Source organism: Tenrec ecaudatus, chromosome 3 (assembly GCF_050624435.1).
Source record: "Tenrec ecaudatus isolate mTenEca1 chromosome 3, mTenEca1.hap1, whole genome shotgun sequence".
NCBI lineage: Eukaryota > Metazoa > Chordata > Mammalia > Afrosoricida > Tenrecidae > Tenrec > Tenrec ecaudatus.
This window is the reverse complement of record NC_134532.1, coordinates 182,928,588-182,950,279: the sequence shown is the minus strand read 5'-3', so window position 1 is coordinate 182,950,279 and position 21,692 is coordinate 182,928,588. Positions and strand designations below refer to the sequence as shown.

The 21,692-nt window shown below is 38.4% G+C and overlaps 1 protein-coding gene across 3 annotated transcripts in view; it reads left to right on the top strand.

The window, feature by feature from the left end:
• The window catches only part of KLHL5 (kelch like family member 5), an 87,834-nt gene that overhangs the window by 28,067 nt on the left and 38,075 nt on the right, over window positions 1–21,692 (top strand). For all 3 annotated transcript variants that reach the window (XM_075544431.1, XM_075544430.1, XM_075544432.1), the window contains 3 exons: window positions 14,188–14,370; window positions 16,235–16,371; window positions 16,903–17,099. In XM_075544431.1, coding sequence (XP_075400546.1) covers window positions 14,188–14,370; window positions 16,235–16,371; window positions 16,903–17,099 — 517 coding nt within the window. The remainder of the gene's footprint in view (window positions 1–14,187; window positions 14,371–16,234; window positions 16,372–16,902; window positions 17,100–21,692) is intronic.

The window sequence follows — 21,692 nt, the reverse complement described above, 5'->3', positions numbered from 1 at the left end:
TTTAGCTAGACTACAACTGATGAAACAGTTAACTAAATTTTGTAAAAATTACTCATGATTTTATATTCTTGGGATAGAAATCAATAATTTTAACTGGCAGATGAGTTGAGTTAATGAGGTTTTGTTGTTTTGTACGTTATTTATAGGATACTTTTTGCATAAAGAGAATAAAGTAAAAGGTTTGTGAATTACCCTTTTATGAGACACCAAACGTTTCCATTTGAAAAACCACTTGAAATTGTATTTCCTTGAAAATGCAATGTATTCAGAGTATTTTAACGTTCTTTACTAAAATTAGAACACATTTCTCAGCAGAGGTTGTGACAGTCTTAACATGGACTTCCCACTTGGAGCAACTACACACGTGTGATGTAAAATTTATATATAGGTATGATATTAGAGCTCTTGGTCATCATCATTTATCTCTTTACAACAAAGGTAGCTTGCTTGGCTTATGATTAAAACCCAAGTCTCAATTCCCACTCCTAGCGAGCCTAGAAGATGAAGTAGAATAGTCCCATAGATTTCTTAGGACTTCATCTTTACTGAAACCGACGGCCGCTGCACATCTGTCTCCCTCGGAGCAGCTGGCAGGGTTCAACCACCGACCTTTCCATTAGCGACTGAGCACTTGCCCACTGTACTACTGAAAGTAAATTAGTTTACTCGTTAGTATCGGCTAAAATGTCATCTTAGTGAGATAGTTATGAAAACTTATTTTCGTTTTAACTGACAATTCAGTGCATTCTTTAACAATATAAAATGGACACTTCCTTATTCCATACTCAAAACCAAACACATTGTCATCGACTCAATTTGGACACATGGCAACCATATGGGACAGGGTAGAACTGCCCCTGTGGGCTTCAGAACTGTCATTCTTTAAGGGAGTAAAAAGCCTTTCTCTTCGGAGAGGCTATGGTTTTGTACTGGCTAGCGGCATAACCATAGGTAGAACTACTGTGCCTCTTAGTTATAGGAAATATGTCAAGGCAATTTAATATTCTCAGTGTCAAAGTTTGAAATTTGGTCTTAACATCTTACGTAAAAAGAAAAGCAGACATTCTGGATTTTAGAAATGTCACTTTTGTATATGTTCTTTTTTTATTTTTTGAGATTAAATATATCTAATTCTCACATCTTCATTTAAATCTCTGGCTCCCTGCCAAATCTTTGATCTCTGCCATTGGATGCATCCGTTTGCCCTCAGCATTTTGATTAAGTGAGCAGTCTCTTGGCAGTTGCCCTCCTATTGTAAACAAATCAAAGCTTATCACTGTTAATGTCAAAAGAAGTTACATGGACATTTATCAAATTTTGTATATAACTTGGAAACAGTTTGCTTTCTTATGTATTTGCAAATAATAAAAAAATATATAAGCATGTTATTTAATATATTCTAGTTTGATATCTTAAAATAGGAAATGCATAATGGAAAAAATGATATCCTGAGGTATTAAAATTTTAAGCAATCACAATATTTCCAGAGATCTCACAAAGACTGGAATTTTGTGGCGTTACAAAAGGGAAAGTCAGCAGAGTGGTTTTGCATACTCAGAATAATAACACCCATGATATATCTGCACAGCGTTCCATTGGCTCTAAAAGACATCATGTGTTGGTAAAACATGTTTCATCAGTTGTAGTCTAGCTAGAGGGGCACTAGTGGCATAGTGGATTATGCACTGAGCTACTAACTGCAAGAACAGCAGTTCGAACCACTAGTCACCCAGCTAGAGCAGGGACCAGCAAACTGGCTCTTTCAGTATGTACATGTTTCTCTGATACAAAATTTAAAATGAAAATAAAACTATCCTGGTCTCATTTTTTTTAATTTAAAGGATATCATTCAGATAATGGTGATTTCATTTGTTTGTAAAAATATATTTATGGCTCTTGAATGATTTTTAAATTGTTATGAAGGGTAAGATAGACTCTACTATCTCAAGAGTTTGCCAGCCCCCCTGAGCTAGAGGAAACATATGCTTGAGCCTTAAACTTCTGGTAATTTCTGCCCCTACCTACTCATATGAGAGAAAAGTTTTTCATCTTTTAACTTTGGTAACCTAGCCATCTTATCTCCATAGGAGTCATCCAAATCATTTTGGTATTCAAATGTAAAGTTTGTTTTATTACCCCCATGAGGAATTTTATACCCTAAGTAACCAAGTAGTTATCTTTTGTATGAGTGCTGAGTTACTAAAAACCTTAGCTCAGGATGTATATGTTAGGGCCCACCTGGTGCCAATAGTATAAATGCGCTACCCTTCACCTGACCAGCTTTGAAATTGTCACTCTTGACAAGTCAGAATCAAGTTGATGGCAGTGAGTTTAATTTTTCATTTTAGGATTTCATTATTTCAAAATTTCTATATAAAGTTTCATGTTAGTATTTTATATATTAAATTACTTCTAATATCTTAATTTACATAAAATATTACTGAACTTTACAAATATTCAGAATATTTAATAGCTGGTAATAATAGCAGAATAATAATAGCTAATATTTATTTGTGTACTTTACTTATTTGTGTACTTCTGTCAGGCATTATTCTAAGAACTAATTTAGTCTTCACATATACAAAAATTGCACTAAGTTGCTATTATCACTCAAATGTACAGGTGAGGTAAATGAGCCACAGAAAGGCTATGTAGTTGGCTCGAGGTTAGAAGGTTTTTAAAAATGTATTTAAAAAAATTTATTTCTTAGGACAGTTAAAAAATTTTAGAACAATTGAAAAGATAGTAGAGTGCCTGTATCCCTCACATGAAGTGTCTCCGATTGTTAGCATCTTAGGTTAACATAGTATAGTTATTATAACTAATGAACCAGTATTGGGACAGTACAGTGGACTAACTCCCATGGTTTAGTTGGATTTCCTAAGTTTCCGCCTGATGCTGTTTTCCTGCCCTCTGACCCCGTCACCTTTCGTCAGTGTGTTTCCTTAGCTTCCTCTTTCAGTTTCTCAAATGTTCCTCCTCTTGTTTGTTTGTGAATTTGACAATTTGGGTACTACTGGTCAGGTGTTTGAAGTTTTTCTCATGCTTAGTCTGGGCTTTGAGAAGAAGATCAGAGAAGTAAATTGCTATTTTAATCACATCGTATCAAAGTCTATATCATCAACATGTCTTATCTCTGTTTTTTAGCTTTGACAATTGAAAATCACAATATTTTGGATCCAAACACTTAAGATCTGGATTTCATGCTCTTATCACAACAGTCTAGTACCTACATATGAATAAGAAGGGCTAGGGTTGCTATAGGGTCTCAGTGAGTTAGAATCCACTGGATGGCTGTGAGTTGAGATTCTTTCAATTGCAGGTTTCATCTTGAACTAATATGGACAACAAGGAAGACCATCAGTGAGATGGATTGAAAAATGGCTGCAATGATAGGCTCAGTTGTGAGGCGAGCTCAGACCAGGCAGGGTTTCCTTCTCTTATGTTGGGTCTGCTGCATATCAAGGAAGTTAGGATGAACTTGGTGGCACCTCACACCAGCCATTATTTATTCAGAACAGCCCGTTTAATTCTCTTATCCTGGTTCTGGAGGCTGCCAAGCCTGGCTGGGATATAGGTACAGTCTCCAGACCCATCTGACTGATGACTGTACCACTCTCTGATAAACTCCAGATAGCTTGACCTTTTCTATTCGTTGGGCAGTTGGTTTACCACCCTTCCATTCATCTTGAAGGCAATTAAGGCCTCTTCCTCTTCCAGCAAGGTTAACTTCATAATGTCACCTTCCTGCAAGGACTGTCTTTTTTGTTTTGTTTTTTGTTTTCCTGAGCTTTCTTTACACTGTCACTCTGGCACAGATTGAAATTAAAATCCTCTTCATTTCCATAGGAAAAAACTGTCAGGGATGGCAAAGAAGTTTAACTATGATTTTCTTGTATCTAGGAAGGATAAACTATAGTGCATTCTGTAGCAAAAGATATAGGACCTCTCCTCAGATAAACAGTGCATGTGTAAAATATCTTGTAATGCACAGAGAATATTTACGAGACACTCCTCAAATTATTGATAGTTACTATTTTGAGGGTGGTTTGTATACCGTGCCAGTAAGCATTCTTGGTTTTAAGAAGCTGAAGTTGACTGGCAGATTTAAACAGAATAGGGATTTATTTCAAACGTATTAGTTCCTAGAATTTCTGGGACACCTGGAGAACCAGCGTGGGGGAAAAGACAGGTACTACAAGGGCACAACGGACCTTTTCAGGGCAGAAGAACCTGTCTATATGCTGCCTGCTGCTCCCAACCTCACTATTCTATAGTTGTTCCATTTGGAACTGTATGACAAGGTTTGAAGTTTTCAGAATTAGATATATTTAAGCATAAAACAATGAAACACACATACCCCACATATACAAGAGGTTGTAAGTGGGAAAAATCCATAATGTTTTAGTTCCATTTTCCACCAATTTTTTGAAACCCCTGTACATTCACATACACAGAGCCAAATAATTTTGCCATTTAACTTGAGAGTGTGGTTGTAATTGCCAAAACCTAACTAAAACTAACTAACAAAAATTAGAAATGTCTTCATTTATGTCAGTAAGAAGCCCTGGGAAGGCAGCCTAACTAGACATAGCTAGAGCTGGGTACTCATATAACACCAAAATCAATTTTCTCTTTTTAGATTCTGATTTCTTTTGCAATGACATTATCTCAGGCACAACTTCAGTACAGTAGCGAAAAAGCCACGAGCAGCTGTTAATGTTTGCATTCCATCACCTAACAACCCCAGTAGAAGAAGCATTACTTTTTCCAAAAACATCTTCCCGTGGGCTCTGGTTGGCCTTGTTTGGATCATGTGGCACTCTTACTGGCCAGGGCTCAGCCCCTTACTCCCCTTAGGCCATTCTGCCCAAACCACATGCACTGTGTGGACAATGTGTGGTCTCCCAGAAGGTAAAGAAGGGTTCTTTTCTATAAAAAAGACAAAAACAAAATGTCCACGAAAACAGGTTTCCTTGTTATTAAATTCCCACCTCTATATTATTAAACGGCTATATCATGCTCCCATAGATGGATGTGTCTTTGTTTATTTAATCCGTTTTGGATATTTTTTGGGTTTGGTTTTATTTTGTTTGTTTGTTTTTGTTTCTCGCTTTTTTTTCTTGTACAACCATCCTGTGATTAAACCCTCCCTTTAGCTAAAGCTCTGTGCAAAGAGATGAGGTTTCCTCTGAATAAAGTCCTCGGGGCATACATATTTTTAGGATTTTTGATTTGTATTCTCAGAGGCTTTTCAGGAACATTACATCTATTTCATTCTTACTAGCATTGTATGAGAGTGCCATTAACGTCCGTATTGCCACGTACTACTCTGTAAGAAAGCATGGCTCTTAATAAACAACATCTAACTTGCTTCACCTTAGATATTCTGCCCTCACTACCAGAGGGGAAAACATACATTTCCAAACCAAAAAATACTGGTCTAGAGGAGGACCAGGGTAAAGATATTCTTTTTCCTTGGCTCTTGTCATTCCTCTTTATCCAGCTGCCTTGTCCTCTCCGTATCCCACCTCTACCCCAAGCTCCTTCTTCCTCCTCTTCCTTGCCTATCGAAACACCAACGTAGATTGCAAACCTTACCTGCTCCAAGCTACATTTCCAAAAACTAGTCCACACAGATCTCTCCCTGTCTATAGTCTAGTAACGACTGACCTCTAGTTGGGGCGTGCCTAAGATGATCCATTGGGTGTTGCACCTCTGTTTATACTTTATTGTGTTCTCTACTTTTGTCCAAGTTTTCTAATACAAATAGCATTTGTACAGTAGTACTTATATATCTTTTATACATCAGTAAACATCCATGTATTTGGACATGTACTTAAAAGGACACCGAAGAGAGTATTCATCAAAAGATTTAGAGACTACCAGCCTATACTAAGCAATTTCTATTTTTATGTTACATTTATAGTTTTAAATATTTGTAAAAGATGCCCAAGGATTCATGGCACAGTAATTTACCATACTGCTAAGACATGAATTCTGAACGCCACAAGCAAAGCGGCAGGTGGCAAGGAGTAAATCACTTACCTTGGGAGTTGAGCCAAATAGGCTATTCAGTGTTTCAGGCAGCTCTTGGCTTCCTACTCATCATTGTTTATAATGTAATTTTTGTGAAGTGAGTTTAAAATTTTCTTTTGAAAAATTACTTTGTTACAAAAGCCTAATACAACTTCTGGTGATGAAAGTGAAAACATCTGAGGCATTTATAATGAAAAAGTTACACTGGTGCATGTGTGCGTGTGCACGCACGTGTGTGTATTAGCTGAGGAATTTCAAAGATTTGCAGTGCTGTTTTGTGTTGGCTCTTCCATTTTTTTCTAGTTTATGAAATCGGATTCTTCAAGCTTCAAATCCCTGCACGGTAGAATCATTTCTTTGCCCCCTGTAGTTTCTAACAACTGAGCAGTGCTGCGCCTTAGGAGTTGCTCTGTAAATAGGTGGGGACTTGACTCCGTTTAATAATTGACTCTTTCCTATCTTTAGACATTTATCTTACCTGTGGTTTATTGCCTATGACATAGAAACATAATCTAGGAAATGATTTTTTTCTGTATCATGGGCATATTCAGCAATGCCTACTTAATTATAGTGAAACCCAAACACCCACTGCCATCAAGTTGACTCTGACACATGGTAACCCCATAAAGGGTTTCCAAGACAGCAGATCCTTAGGGGGCAGATAGCCTCACCTTTCTTCCCTGGCTGGTAGATTTGAACCAGTGACCTTGACTTTGCAGCCCAACACCTAACCCTCTGCACTTTTTAAAAACAGTTTTAATGGCATTTAATCCACATATCATACACGCACTCATTGCAGTGAAAGTAATATAAAAGAAGATTTGGATTAGCTCATGCAATTCCTTCAAATATGATTTACCATCTGAGCCGCATATAAATAAAAATAGGTAGAGGTGTTGGGCATGTTTCTTCTGTTATCATATAAAACAACAAATAGAAATCACAAGGAAATATATTTTAAACCCTCCAGAAATAGACTATTTCCAGACATTTGTATTATGGATTAGGATGTCTGCTGGATTTACCAAAGGTCTTTTAAAAGAGAAAGTATGATGTTTAGTTGTACAAACTGAGAATGTTGCATTTCATCTTTTAAAAAGACAATCAGCCAGCCAACCAAATGAATAAACAAAAAACAATACATAAAGACAAAAAATAGATTAAAATCCCATTGCCCTGTGAAAAACAAGATTCTACAAACAGTAGTTTTCCTTGATGGTACACTTACTCTGGTTTGCGGGTAGTACTGTGTGTTAGGCACTGATCGCAAAGTTGGTAGTTCAAATCTACTAGCCCCTCACTGGGAGAAAGATGTGGCTATCTGCTCCCCTAGAGATTTACCATCTTGGAAACTTCAGATAGGGCAGTGGTTCTCAATCTGTGGGTTGCAACCCTTTTGGGGGTCAAACGACCTTTTTAAAAGGGTTGCCGAAGACCATATTTCCAATTATCTTAGGAACCAAGACACCACTCCTCTATTCGTCTCCAGGCGGGTCCGTCCACATGCAGATATGCTCACATACGGGGTCACCACAACATGAGGAACTGTATTAAAGGGTCGCAGCATTAGGAAGGATGAGAACCGCTGATATAGGGTCACTGTGAGTTGGCATTTACTCAGTGATAGTGTGGTTTGGCTTATTCTTTCTTTGTTTGTATGAAAGTATCCATTATTTAATAATCTTTACTAAGGGAATCCTTTGAAAGAAAGTACTATGTGCTACTTTATCCGTGCTTTGCTATTGAAGAAAACGAGGCTTCCCTTGTCCAGAGGAATACACAGTGAGTGGCAGAGTGAAATACACAGTGTGTTGGACAGACTGGACTAGCAGCGCTGTGCAGAAGAACTTTTTGCAACGATAGAAATGCTCCATGTCTATGCATCCCAGTGTGGTGGCCACTAGCCCTCACTCAGCTACCAGTTGATTGTACTGTAGTCGCCTGTGTGTGCTGTGATGCTGGAAGCTATCCCACCAGTATTTAAAGTACTGCGAGCAGGGTCACTCAGAGAGAACAGATTTCATGGAGCTTCCAAACTATGAACAAACTAGAGAGAAGGAATAGGCAATTTACTTCTGTGGAATGAGCCACTGACCACCTTAGGAGTAAGAGCGGAACGTTGTCTGCCGTAGGGCTGGAAGATAAGCCCCTCAAGTCGGAGGCTTGCACAATACCCCCGAGAAGAGCTGCCTCCTCACAGTATGTGCATGGACCTTGACTGGAGGGGCCTGACTAGAGCGAGAAGCAGCAGCTGCACACACCAGAACATGGGATATATGAAGTGTGAGTCTTAGGGAAGGGTAAGTTGTCAAAATGAAATGGAATGCATAAAGATTGACATCCTAGGCATATTAATGAGCTGAAAGGAACTGGTATTGGTCACTTTGGATTGAACAGTCGTATTGTTTTCTATACCTGGAATGACAAAGCGAAGTGGCATTGCATTCATCATCAAAAAGAGCATTTCAAGAGCTGTCTTAAAGTACAGTGCTGTCTGTAATAGAATATCTGTACACCTACAAGGAAGTTAATTTAATAAAACTGTTATTCAAATTTATGCACCAGCCACTCAAGCTAGTGATGAAGAAATTGAAGAACTCTACCACCTTCATCAGTATGAAATTGTAATCAAGGTGCAGTGATAATTACTTGTAGTGGGAATGCAAAAGGTGGAAACAGGAAGTACAGTATTTGGAAAATATGGCTGAAGAAAATTAAAATGATTTTTAAATGATTTCTTATGAACAGATATGATGCATTGAGTACCAATTAACAAAGATCAGACAAGTTGTGGGAAGATATCAGGCATGAAAAAAGTAAAAGGTCCTTTAAAAGACAGGAAAAGGAGAAAAAGGCAAAGAGGTTGGCAGAAAGACTGAAATTTGCTGTGGAATGTAGAATAGCTAAAGCTAATGGAAGAAATGATTAAAGAAAAGCTGAACAGAAAATTTCCACAGGCAGCTGATGAAGACATTAAAACATTATAATAAAACACACAAAGCCTTGGAGTTAGAAAACCCCAAGAGAGAAGAACAATATACCTCAGGCTGAAAGAACTGAAGAAAAAAAATTAAATCCATGAGTTGTAATATTGAAGGATTCTATGGGCAATATTGAATGATACAGGCACCATCAAAAGAAAATACGAAATTCTACAGTCACTATACCAAAAAAAAAATTGGTTGTCATTCAACTATTTCAGGAGGTAGCATATGATTAAAAATTGATGGTACTGAAGGAAGACCAAACTGCAGTAAAGGCATTAGTGAAAAACAAGGCTACAGGAATTGATGGAATACCAATTGCAGTGTCTCAACAAATTGATGCAGAACTGGAAGCATTCAGCAGTTTATACCAGGTAACTAGTAGGACAGATACCTGGTAAACTAACTGGAAGTGATCCTATTTGTACTCATTCCAAAGTAAAGTGACCCGAAGGAAGGCAGAAATTATTGACCAATATTCATATCACATGCAAGTAGAATTTTGCTGAAGGTAATTTTAAAATGGTTGCAGTAGTAAATGTACAGGGAGCTGCTAGAATTTCAAGCTGGGTATAGCAGATGATGTGGAACAAAGGATAAATCTTTACTGAGGCGGAGAATACCAGAAAGATCTTTACTTGTGCTTTATTTTACATTGATAGACATCGATAGACAAGAAGCCATTAAGAAATCCAAAGGACATATTGCGTTGGTTTAATCTGCTGCAAAAGACCTCTATAAAGTATTAAAAAGCAAAGATGTCATTATGAGGACTAAAAGTGTACTGGATGGATCCCAGCCATATTTTTAATTGCTTCATGTGCATGTGAAATTTGGACAATGAATAAGACCATAGAAAAATCGATACATTTGAATTATGGTGTTGATACAGGTTATTGAAAGTACCATGCACAACTAGAAGAAATACAAATCTGTCAAAAGTACACCAAAAATGCTCCTTAGGGGTGAGGATGGCAAGACTGTCTCACATACTTTGGACACATTATCATAAGAGACATCATGAAGGTCATCAAAAAAGAACACTGATGAGATTGACACAGGCTGCAACAATAGGCTCAAGCAGAACAACTGAGAAGATGGTGTAGGGCAAGTAGTGTTTTGTACTGTTGCACATGTGGTTGCTATGAGTTGGAGCTGACTCAGTGTCTCTTAACAACAATAACAGCCCCATCGGGCTGTTGAGCACTTGAAATGTAGTAAACTCAAGAACTATTTCGGGGCTTAAATTTTTTAAAGTATGTTAAAATAGCTCCATGAGGCTAGTAACTACCATATTGAACAGTTAGGACTAGAACCTTTGTAAATGCTCTTAAATCCCAATGATACATCTCTCCAGTTCATTCTCCTACATAAAAGCACATAATTGATGAAGGAAGTGGTAACTTTTTAAGTTATGCAGAGCCAGAATATTAAGAACCATTTGATTAGCCAGAGACCAAGAAATGTAGTCTCTGCACCTTGGAAACTGAAGACTCACTCGCTCATACCAAGCTGAAGGATAGTCACCGAACAGCAAGCAGACTTTTGTCCCAGATTTTTCATTGTTTTTTTCTTTCTGCTGAATCTTCCTCATTTTTCTTGTACCCTCACCCACCTTTCATATGGTTAGCCTTTTTGCCTCAGGGTAGAGGCAGGCAAGGATCCCCATCTCTCTGTGGCTGGTTTTGAACAACACTCTGTGTCTCCTGATCCCACTTTTGTCACCTATTGCTTGTGTGTCCATGGCTGCTCACTTCGGCCCTATTGGCCTCAAATTTCCTCATTTTCAAAGCATGGTTGTTGAAGCAAATGATTTGTACAGTTCCCTTCCAGAGGGAGAGTTGCTGTAGATAATTGTCTTAATGCCTTAGGTTCTGTGGTTGTATGGATGTGTAGTGAATTCTTGAGTTATTAAAAATGTGTGTACAAAACCCTCCCCCCAAAAGCACAAAAGAGGTGAAAGAAAGTTGTGCAGCTTTTGAAGTCCGCTGACTAGCTCTGCTCCTCCTTCACACTGAAGGGATGGCTTTGCTTCAATAGGCTACAAAGCAGGAGCCTGCACTTTTTTTCATCCTGCATTTAGAGCCAGGAAGTGGTTGCTGTACCTAGTATCTCAGCGAATTCATTGTCACATTGAAATAAGTTCACTTTAACCTGTGATGGCGGTTAAGCCCTTGAAAACAAATACAGAAGTTTGAAGTGTTATATTAGAAGCATAAGTTGGCTTTTTGTCACTGTGGATGTATTTAAACAACTTTGATGCTTTTACCATTTTGCTTGTTGACATGAAGTATTCCAGTTTATTTAAACTCTTTCAAGAAATGTAGTTTACATTAAAAAGTATTGCTACAAGAGTGTAGAATACTTAATGAAACAGTAATGTGAAGCTGTTTTTTCTCAACATTCAAAAACTTACTGATGCCGCTATTAGAAAGTTCTGTTTCATTGGGTGATGCTAGCTCATCACACAAAAGAACATTCAAATAGCTCACCTTGGAGTCACTATGAAAAATTAATATGAAGTATCAATAATGTGATAGAAGCCATATTAACCTAAGAAATGTGCTCTTTTACCTTTACAAGGATAAGGTTTGTTTACCTCATCTTGTTCTTGAAATAATATGTGTAACTATGAAAATAAAACAGTCTGATTTTCTCCTATTCTTAGATCACTGATACTCTTAATTGTTAGCAATTTCACAATGATGTAAAGTTAGCTTTATTGAAAAATGTTTTAAATCTCTAAATTGTTTTTAATCAAACCCACTGTGTTAGTCTGGGTTGACTAGAGAAATAAATTTATGATATTCATGTATAAGAAAGAGTTTTATATACAAGAGCAATTGAATATTGAGAAAAAACATCCCAGCCCAGTCCAGTTCAAGTTCGGAGGTTCAATATTAGCCTATATGTCCCATACCAATCTATAAAGTCCTCTTCAGACTCATGAGACACTTGCAATGACGCCAAATGCATGAAGATCACAGGTCAGTGGTGGAAAAGTCTTGTGGATCCAATGGTGGTGTGAGCATCTCAGCGCTGGTGTGAATCTCCGTGTGTCTCCTCCAGCTTCAGAGCTCTAGCGTAGCTCCATGTGTCTTGTCATCAGCAAGGTCTCACGGGAGAGTGTGTGTCCCACCTCCAGGGAGAAACATAGGAGTTCCCAGAATCCTCAGGAGAAAGTCATGCCCACACAGAGGCCTCATTGACTATGACCTGATTGATAGCTAGACTCCACCCCTATGCAAGTTGACAGATTATGTAACTACCCACCATTATTTGCTTTTGCTTATACTATGCTTTCTCCTAGATTTAAAAATAGTATCTAATTTTCATTTGTTTATGTAAATAACATAATTATATATTATTGTGTGTAGTTCTTAGAGTAAGGATCCTAAATACGTCATTACTTTGATAATATTTTCAGTGAACCACATACTTCTTCTAGATCATATACATTTTGCCTCTACTGTCATTATTGGCAATTATCCTCAGAGGTCATTTTTTTTAGTGTACATATTTGTATAGTCCTAAAAACATGTTCAACTGGGAAGACATCAAGCTCTAACCACATCAACTGCCATTGAGTCCATTCCGACTCATTGGAACAGCTGACCTTGCAGTTAGCAGCACAACGTCTGGCCCATTGCACCACCAGGGCTCCTGGGAGGAAAGAAGGAGGACTGTTTCTGAGTGAAGGTAATGCTCACTTCTGAAACAGGGAAACCCTAGTTCATCATAAGCTTTCTGGTGTGTATTGTCTAGATGGTCTTCTTGCTTGAATGACCTTTCACAGATAGAACTAGGGCTTCCTTCTTCAAAATCCTCATTCCTCTCCATCCAATCAGTGCTTAGGGAAAGGCTTATGGGCTTTTAGCCACTTCACCTAGAGTTTGTTTTCATTCTAAGATTATCCTTGTCTGCAGAAGAAGCTAGGATTGTAGTCTAGCTACATTACAAAAACCAACTGTCATTGGTTAGCGACCTTAGGGGACAGAGTAGAACTGCCTCTTTGGGTTTGTGATGCTGTAAATATTTATAGGAAGAGATTGCCTCATCTTTCTCCCACAGAGTGGCTGTCGGGTTCAAACTGCTGAACTTGCAGCCCTATTACCAGAAGAAGAAGATGAACACAACAGTTTCTACCACCGCCATGTCATGAATAAATCGCAAATGCCAGTCATTCCTTCTTGGCAATCTTGGCTAGACATTTAATCTCCCTTGACTTCACGTTAGTTGCTTTATAATTACAGACCTGGCAACTTTCCTTTTTCTTGTTTTGATAAGACAGTTTTTCTAATGCTCTAAGGTCTAGTGAGGATTGATTTAAGAAAGCATTTGTCAGATTCCTAATATTCCTACCAGTAAATCTGATGAGAAATGAGAGCCAGGTTATTGCACAGTTGGTGGTTCTGCAGCTGATTGCATAACTAGGCAACAGATGTTGATGACTTGATTCCAGTTATCCTGGAGGGGAGAATGTGGATGTGTAGCCGCAGGACTTCACTCTTAGTTCTAACTTTTTAACCTTTTCATCTTTTAATCCGCAGCTCCTTTTACACCTCAAATTGTAATTTGGAAATGCCAAATATTTCTGTAGACTCCTTTATCAGGCCATTGTATTGCTTTAGCCTGTGATATTAATTGTAGGTTAGCTCGGCTTTTGAAGATTGGTTAGAGAATCAAATATTTTATATGTTTTATGACCAAATGTTTATATTCAAACAATTACTCTATAAACGAATTCTTTATCATAAACCACTTTTTAAGTAAAGGATGGTTTGGATTTACATTTCCAAAATCGCTTACTCTGCTTCCTACCTTGAAAGGCTAGAACAATCTCTTCTGCCCTTAAATATAATATTAGAAGATAGGGCTATCAACATGATTATAGGCTGGCTTTTTTTCAGCAAAGATAAGGTGTTGACTAGATGAGAGACCTCAAATAAGATAAGGTAGCTGTTAATTAGCAGCTAGAGGCCACATTGACTCACAGTGTTCACAAGGCACACTTTAGCCATCACTCACTGGAAAAGACAAAAATATGAATGCTTAGACATTAATGTTGATTGCTTCTATTGCATGTATTTAAAGGGCCTTGATAACAAGCATCCTTTTTAATGTCAGTCCTATTTTAAAAGATGTGTTTCCACTTTTTTTTCAGGACTTCTAATAGTAGCCAGACATTATCATCCTGCCATACTATGGAGCCTTGTTCATCAGATGAATTTTTCCAGGCCCTTAATCATGCTGAGCAGACATTCAAAAAGATGGAAAACTACCTGCGACATAAGCAGCTGTGTGATGTAATTCTGGTCGCTGGTGATCGCAGAATTCCAGCTCATAGGTAATTGCTTTGATTTCTAAGTTTCTATATGTGTGATGTATTTCCTTGGCAGTCTGGTAGCTCGCTATGTTGAGGCAACACATTCTAGTGAATTATTTTGATTGAATATTTAATCACGGGCAATTTCTGTAAACAAAGAAAATGGTCATATGAAATTTTGCATATTAAATGAACCCCAAAGAGTCATTGAAGCAAATGGCACAGAGGACATATCTGACTTCAGTAGAGAGGAGAATCCACCTTCACATCACCCACGGCTGACGGGCACAAGGAAGAGGTGAGACGTACCACGATCCTTGTTCTGACACCAGCCAGAATCACTCCCAAAGCACTCTACTTCTCAGCTGGGTTTGATCATTCATTACAATGGCCACACAGGACTCACTGAAATACTCAGATTGTGGGATTTATTAGGGACACTAACAGCTTACAAAATGCTAAGGATACAGTTCGTCTGTTTTTACTGCCCCCTGTCAATCGTGCTGGCAGGCATCGCTCTCCGGCCCTCGGCTCCTCACCCACATGGTCCCTTGACCCCTGCCTTGTTCTGTGGGCCAGAAAGCCCACTGCTCTGCCACACAGTCTCAGTGCTACTTCTCTGCTCTGCCACATGGTCTCAGTGCTGCTTCTCTGCTGTGTCTCGTGGTCTTGGTACTGCAGTGTCGGGGGCAAAGATTTGAAAGAATGCTTCAAATATAGCTTACATAAAGGAGTCTACAGAAATATTTGGCATTTCCAAATTGTAATTTGAGATATAAAAGGAGCTGCAGATTAAAAGATGAAAAGGTTAAAAAGTTAGAACTAAGAGTGAAGTCCTGCGGCTACACATCCACATTCTCCCCTCCAGGATAACTGGAATCAAGTCATCAACATCTGTTGCTAGTTATGCAATGAGCTGCAGAACCACCAACTGTCATTTTCATACAAAGCGCAGCCTTCACTGCCATCTATAGCATTACTCATACTACATTTCTGGAAGGCATGTCGCACCATGTCTTCTGGAATGTCTTCCCATGCATCTCGAACCCACTTTGCTATTAACTCTATGTCAGGCTTCATGAGATTTCCTCCTTTTGTTAGTCAGACTTGACCAGATGACATCCATTCATGCCCCATCCTTCGCACACGGTCTTTAAAAGACTTATTCAAAGATACATGTCATAGGACGGCTCTGATTGGTTAGATGTGAGTAAACAAACATCCAAAGCCCTGCAGTGTCAGCGGAGAAACAGCAATCACCCGCGAGATAACAACAGGTGCTCGCTGGGGTACCACTGACCCGTGTATAAGCCGAACCCCAGTTTTTCAGCACATTTTTGGTGCTGAAAGACTCGGCCTATACACGAGTATATACGGGACTTTTACAGCACTTCTGTAATAAAGTTTTTAACAAAAATAAAATGTGATATCTAATAATATAAAGTAACCATTAAATTTAAAGTATTAATCTGCTAAAGTCATTCTCACATGTCTCCCATATATTACCTACTTCTGTGATTAAACTTAAAAGAAATAATTTAGGTTAAAAAATAACTATAAGCAGAAAAAAACCTTTGTGTTATTTTCCCCTTTGTAGAGTTGATTTAATGCTGTATGCTTGTAACTTTTTTTCTGGCGTTTAGAGAGTGATAGTTGAGTAGTGTGGGTAAATAATTTACCTCAGCAGAAAAGTTTCTGTGATGGTAATTTATTATTCCAAGGAAGGAAATAGAGCTTAAGGCAATTTGTCATACTTAAACAGCATTTCCTGGTATCATGCATTTTCTACAGGTAACATGTTTTTTTAAAGACAGTTTTTATTAATGAACATTAACTTGAATGTGGTCATTGAGAGATTTTTTTCCTCCTCCTAATGTGTTCTCAGATTGGTGCTCTCCTCTGTGTCAGACTATTTTGCTGCCATGTTTACTAATGATGTCAGAGAAGCGAGACAAGAAGAAATAAAAATGGAAGGTGTAGAACCAAATTCACTATGGTCCTTGATTCAGTATGCATACACAGGTACTAAGTCTGTAAACATAAATTTGTAACCCTTTCAGATTTATGTTCTATTGTTAAAGTTGAGATTTCTGCAATGAATATTGCATGCTATGGCTAACAGTTAATTTATCTATTATAATCCTTACTCTTGGTGATACCTGCACAGGTATTAAAGTTTTGTCATTGGTTATAATAATTAAATGTTTGAGTGGCATTTTAAAATGTTAACATAATAATTAGATAACAACAATGTTTTAAAATGGCTTCATTTAAATCTTGGAAGTTATGTATAGTAGACTTAAGTGACTAATTATTGTATCATTTAAACATTCTGATAAGCTACTTTTTATTTTAATAGAAGTTGTGATGAGCTACTGATCCCTGCCCCCCCTTTCACAGTTAGTACATTTTGTTCTTTTTTAAATGTCTGTAACCATCTGGACCTGGAACGCGTGTAACGGGATCTTAGAAACACTGCTGGTAGCACCTGTTATTTTGTAAGCTAAGGCCGTTATAATTATCCAGCTAATGACATTTCTTTTTATTCTTCAGGCCGCCTTGAATTAAAAGAAGACAATATTGAGTGCCTGCTATCCACAGCTTGCCTTCTTCAGCTTTCCCAAGTTGTAGAAGCATGCTGTAAGTTTTTAATGAAACAGCTTCACCCATCCAACTGCCTTGGGATTCGATCTTTTGCTGATGCACAAGGTTGCACAGATTTGCATAAAGTGGCTCACAATTATACTATGGTATGTTTTGATTTTGTTTTGTTTTAAGGCAGAAAGCCATATACTCTTTGTCATATTATCCTTTGGAAGAAAGGCCAGCCTTGGAAATGTCCTGTCTTCTGGGGTCATTGTGAGTCATTGGGAGTGGGTTTGTTCTTGTGGCGTATTGTCCTTTATTCTTGCAGGCCTTCCTATAGATTGCTGTTTTTCAATGTTTTCCATCTACCTTGAAGTTCAGGTGCACTGTCTGGCTTCTTTTTTCATCCCTCCCCATCCTCCACTTTCCCATTGAGTTGAACGTGTATGAAAGAATTGGCATTACTTTAGGGATCTTTCATTAGAGAAAACAGAATTTGATTTTTAAAAAGTGTTTTAAATGTTATTTACAAATATTAGGTATTTACAAACATTAGGAAGACAATTCTTTCTACTTCATATTTTCATTGAATTATCAGCCCAAAACCCCAAGTACTATTTCTCTTAAGCTAGAGTATATGAAGAAGAACATGACAATCAGGATTGGAAGAAGGCTCAAACAGCCTGTGACATGCACATGAAACAGATACAAGCTTGCCTACAGAATGTAAAGAGAACCTGAAGCACTTACTGAGATAGATCAGTGTGGATCACACTGCGGCATAAACAAGCGTTCTTACAGCTGGACCAGTAAACAAGACCTGATAAATGCAAGAGAAAATATTGAAGTTGTCCAGGATCCATAAGCAAGGCCCATGCAAGCTGCAGTGAAGGAATCAAAATACATACTACATTGAGCTAATATGCTGCAAAGAAAGAAAAAAAAACTTTAAAGAAAAAGAGCAAAAATGTCACCTTGCAGATAAAGATGTGCCTATCTATCGCAAGCCAAGGTATCTCATATGCATGTGAAAACTAGACAATGAATAAGAAAAACCAAAGACAAATTTATGTACAAGGAGGTACCCCCGCCAGAAAAATTGAATTTTTTTTCAAAGCTATGTAATTTTTTTTTTTTTTTTTACAAAACCAACCTTATCACCTTCAAAGTACTCTCCATGACACTTAATACATTTGTCAAATCTGCAATTCCATTCTTGGAAACATTGTTCAAACTCATTTGTTTGGATAGCTGACAGCACCTCCCTTGGTTTTTTCTTCACCTCTTCTATGGTGTCAAATCTGTCCTTCCATGCCCTCTGCATCTGCAGAAGCAACAAGAAGTTGCCCAGAGTGAGAGCAGATGAGTAAGCTGTGCAGGGCACGAGAGGCATGCTGGGTTTTGCCAAAAATTGCCTGCTGAGATGGCTGCGTGAGCAGATGCACTGTCGTGATGACAAAACCAGTCCCCCGTCTGCCACAAACCAGGCCTTTTTTGTCACACACTAGTATGCATTCTTTTCAGAACCTCTAAATAGCTTGATTGACAGTCTGACCTGGTGGAATGAACTCCAAATGCACTAAGCGTCAACATTTTCATCCATATGGGAAGTTGACGGACCTCCAGAACGAGGTTTGTCATCAGTGAATATTTCACCTTTTTTGAAACAAGAAAACCACATGTACTTGAGTTTTTCCCATAGCGCTGTCCTTGTAAGCTATGTTCAACATCACAACAGTTTCTGCAGCATTTTTCCTGAGCAGGAAAAAAAAATTCTCAGCCACAATCTGTTCTCTTAATTCGACGAAAAATATCACTGTTGGAGTGAAGCTGCTTATATGAAGAAAGCCACTGACCGGAGAGAACCTTCCAAGGCGACATCACTGGGGCACCAACTCAGGATGAGTGCTCAGTGCTCGCCTAGCGGGGTGGGGGTGGGGGGATGAGTACTAGGAAAGCTCTGCCCAGGGGAGCTTTTTTTGGAGGGGGTGGGGCAGGACTATCCCAAGGGTATTGGACCTATGGTGTTGGTGAAGAATGTTAAATATTACCATGAACTGCCAGAAGAACAAATTAATTGTCTTAGAAAAAGTATAACCAGGAAGTTTATGTTTAGAAGTAAGGATGATAAGACTTCATCTCACGTGCTTTGGATATCTTATCAGGAGAGACTAGTCCCTGGAGAAGGACAGCATGCTTGGTAAAGTGGAGGGCGAGTGATACAGAGGAAGCCCCTCAACCAAATGGATTGGCTGCGAGTGTGGGCCCAAACAGTGGGTGTTTGAGCCCGGCAGGAACTGCCAGAATAGCACAGGACCCTGTAAGATTTCATTCTATTCTCCGTAAGAGCCTTGGTGAGTTGGAAACTGATGTGATGTCAGCTAGCAACAATAGTTTCACTGGATTTATGTCAAGCCCTACCGTATTATAGTCACTAGGAAGGTACAATGGCGTAGGACTGGTTCTATTCAAGGTTTGCTGAGCTGCTTTTTGATGTAGGGCTTCTCTAAACATTTTACTCCATAGCATATGTGTGAAGTTTATAAATGTTCATAGGTTTGCTGATGGAAATTGGTTGTGATATGTTGGTACAATTCTAATACACAAGATAGAAGGATGAAAGGGAAGGTTTTTTTTATTAAAGGAGATACATCTGATTTTTGTGGGCTTAATATGATGTATGTTCATTATATGTAAAATTATACATTAAAAATAATTCATATGAAGGGTTCTGGCTCAAAAACATGAACATTAAGAGACATAGATCTAGGATAATGCTAAAATTGGACACATGAAAGACATTTTATTTTGTTAGGATGAGTTTCCGTGGTCTTAACACCAGGGTGCACAAAGAAGAGAGGGGAGGTGGAGTTTTAAGGACTACCCAACTGCCACACTTCAGCAGTTGGATCTTCCAGATATTAAGCAATGATTGAAGACTGTTGCTTTAAATCAGTACTCCCCAAAGTGGGTGATACTGCCCCGTGGGGAGTTGGCATTGGAACAGCCCAGGAGGGCTGCAAAAAGAGTTACTTACACTTTATCCTGGATTATGGGCTATAGTACAAAAGATTTTCCTTGCCAGGGGAATGCTGAATCTTTTTTTTTTTTAAATTTCCCAAATAAATTTGGGAACCTATGCTTGAAATGCTTTAATTGTTGTACCATGGAATCGGTTCCAACTCGTAGTGACCCCGTGCCCAACAGAATAGAACATTGCTCGGTCAACCCAATTTCTGAGATACAAAAGAATGTGAACATTCCCATACATGTATAAATTATCTTTACTACTCATGTTCAACACAATTTTTACCCCTCCACTTTATTTCTCATCCCTCAACCCTTCCATTGAGTTAGTATAGCTGTGAAAGGCTTAACAGTTCCTATGGAGCTTTCATTAGAGAAAACAGAGTTTGGAAATGTGATAAGAATAGATAATCTACAGCTATTAGCAAGCGACTTCTGCCTGCCTCCTAACCTGGAAGCGTGTGTAAGTTGACAGAAGTTGTGGATACCATCAAGTTGGTTCTAACTCACAGCGACCCTGTGCCCAGCAGTGCAAAATACTACCTGGGCCTGCGCCATCCTCACGGTATTTTGTTACGTTTGAGCCCATTGTTGTAACCACTGTGTCATTCTGCCATGTTAAGGGCCCTCTGTTTTCCTGCTCCTCCGCTTTACCAAGTATGATGTCTTCCTCCAGGGATTGGTGGTCTTTCAGCATGAGCATGTCCAAAGTACATGAGACAGATCTTACCGTGGAATCACTTTCATTGTTGTCATTATATACATTTATTTTATTTGGAAAATTTTTGTTTTTATTTATTTATTTTTAAGATCATTTTATTGGGGCCTCTTACAGCTCTCTTTTTTTAAAAATCCGTTTATTGGGGGCTCATACAATTCTTATCACAATCCATACATACATCCATTGTATGAAGCACATTTGTACATTTGTTGCCATCATCATTTCCAAAACATTTTCTTTCTACTTGAGCCCTTGGTATCAACTCCTCACTTTCACCTCCCTCCCCCTCCCTCACAAACACTTGATAATTTATAAATTATTTAATGCTTCCTCCCCCCACTATCATGGTCCTAATTCTACCTTACAAATCCAGCTAGACCAGAGGATGTACACTGATACAGGTAAGAGTTGGAAACTCAGGGAATCCAGGACACATAAACCCCTCAGGACCAATAATGAGAGTAGCGATACCAGGAGGGGAAGGAGAAGGTGGGGGGAGAAAGGGGAAACTGATCTCAGTGACCTACGTAAAACCCCCTCCCTGGGAGATGAACAACAGAAAAGTGGGTGAAGGGAAACATTGGTCAGTGTAAGACATGAAAATAATTACACATTTATTTAACAAGAGGAATTTCATGAGTGACCTAAAGCACTTATACAAAAAGCACAATCTTTGTCATGGTTTTTGTCCTCCCTGAGGTGTAATCACTTCTCAGGAATATTTCTAACTTATGATTACCTCATGACCTCAGGTGAGAACACAGATTGTGCTGTAGGACAATACTGTGCATACCTCGTAAAGTATTAAGTTAACATCTTTTATATTAATTCTTCTCCTTTAACTTACTTTTATTAATAAGTATATATCGTATCATTGCATAGTTCAATCGTGTCAAGCAGAATTGTACCACTCCATCAGTTTCCAAAAATTGTTTTTCTACATGAACTCCTTGTTATCGATTCCCTTAAAAAAATTCATTCCCCACACACGCAAACACCACTGAACCCT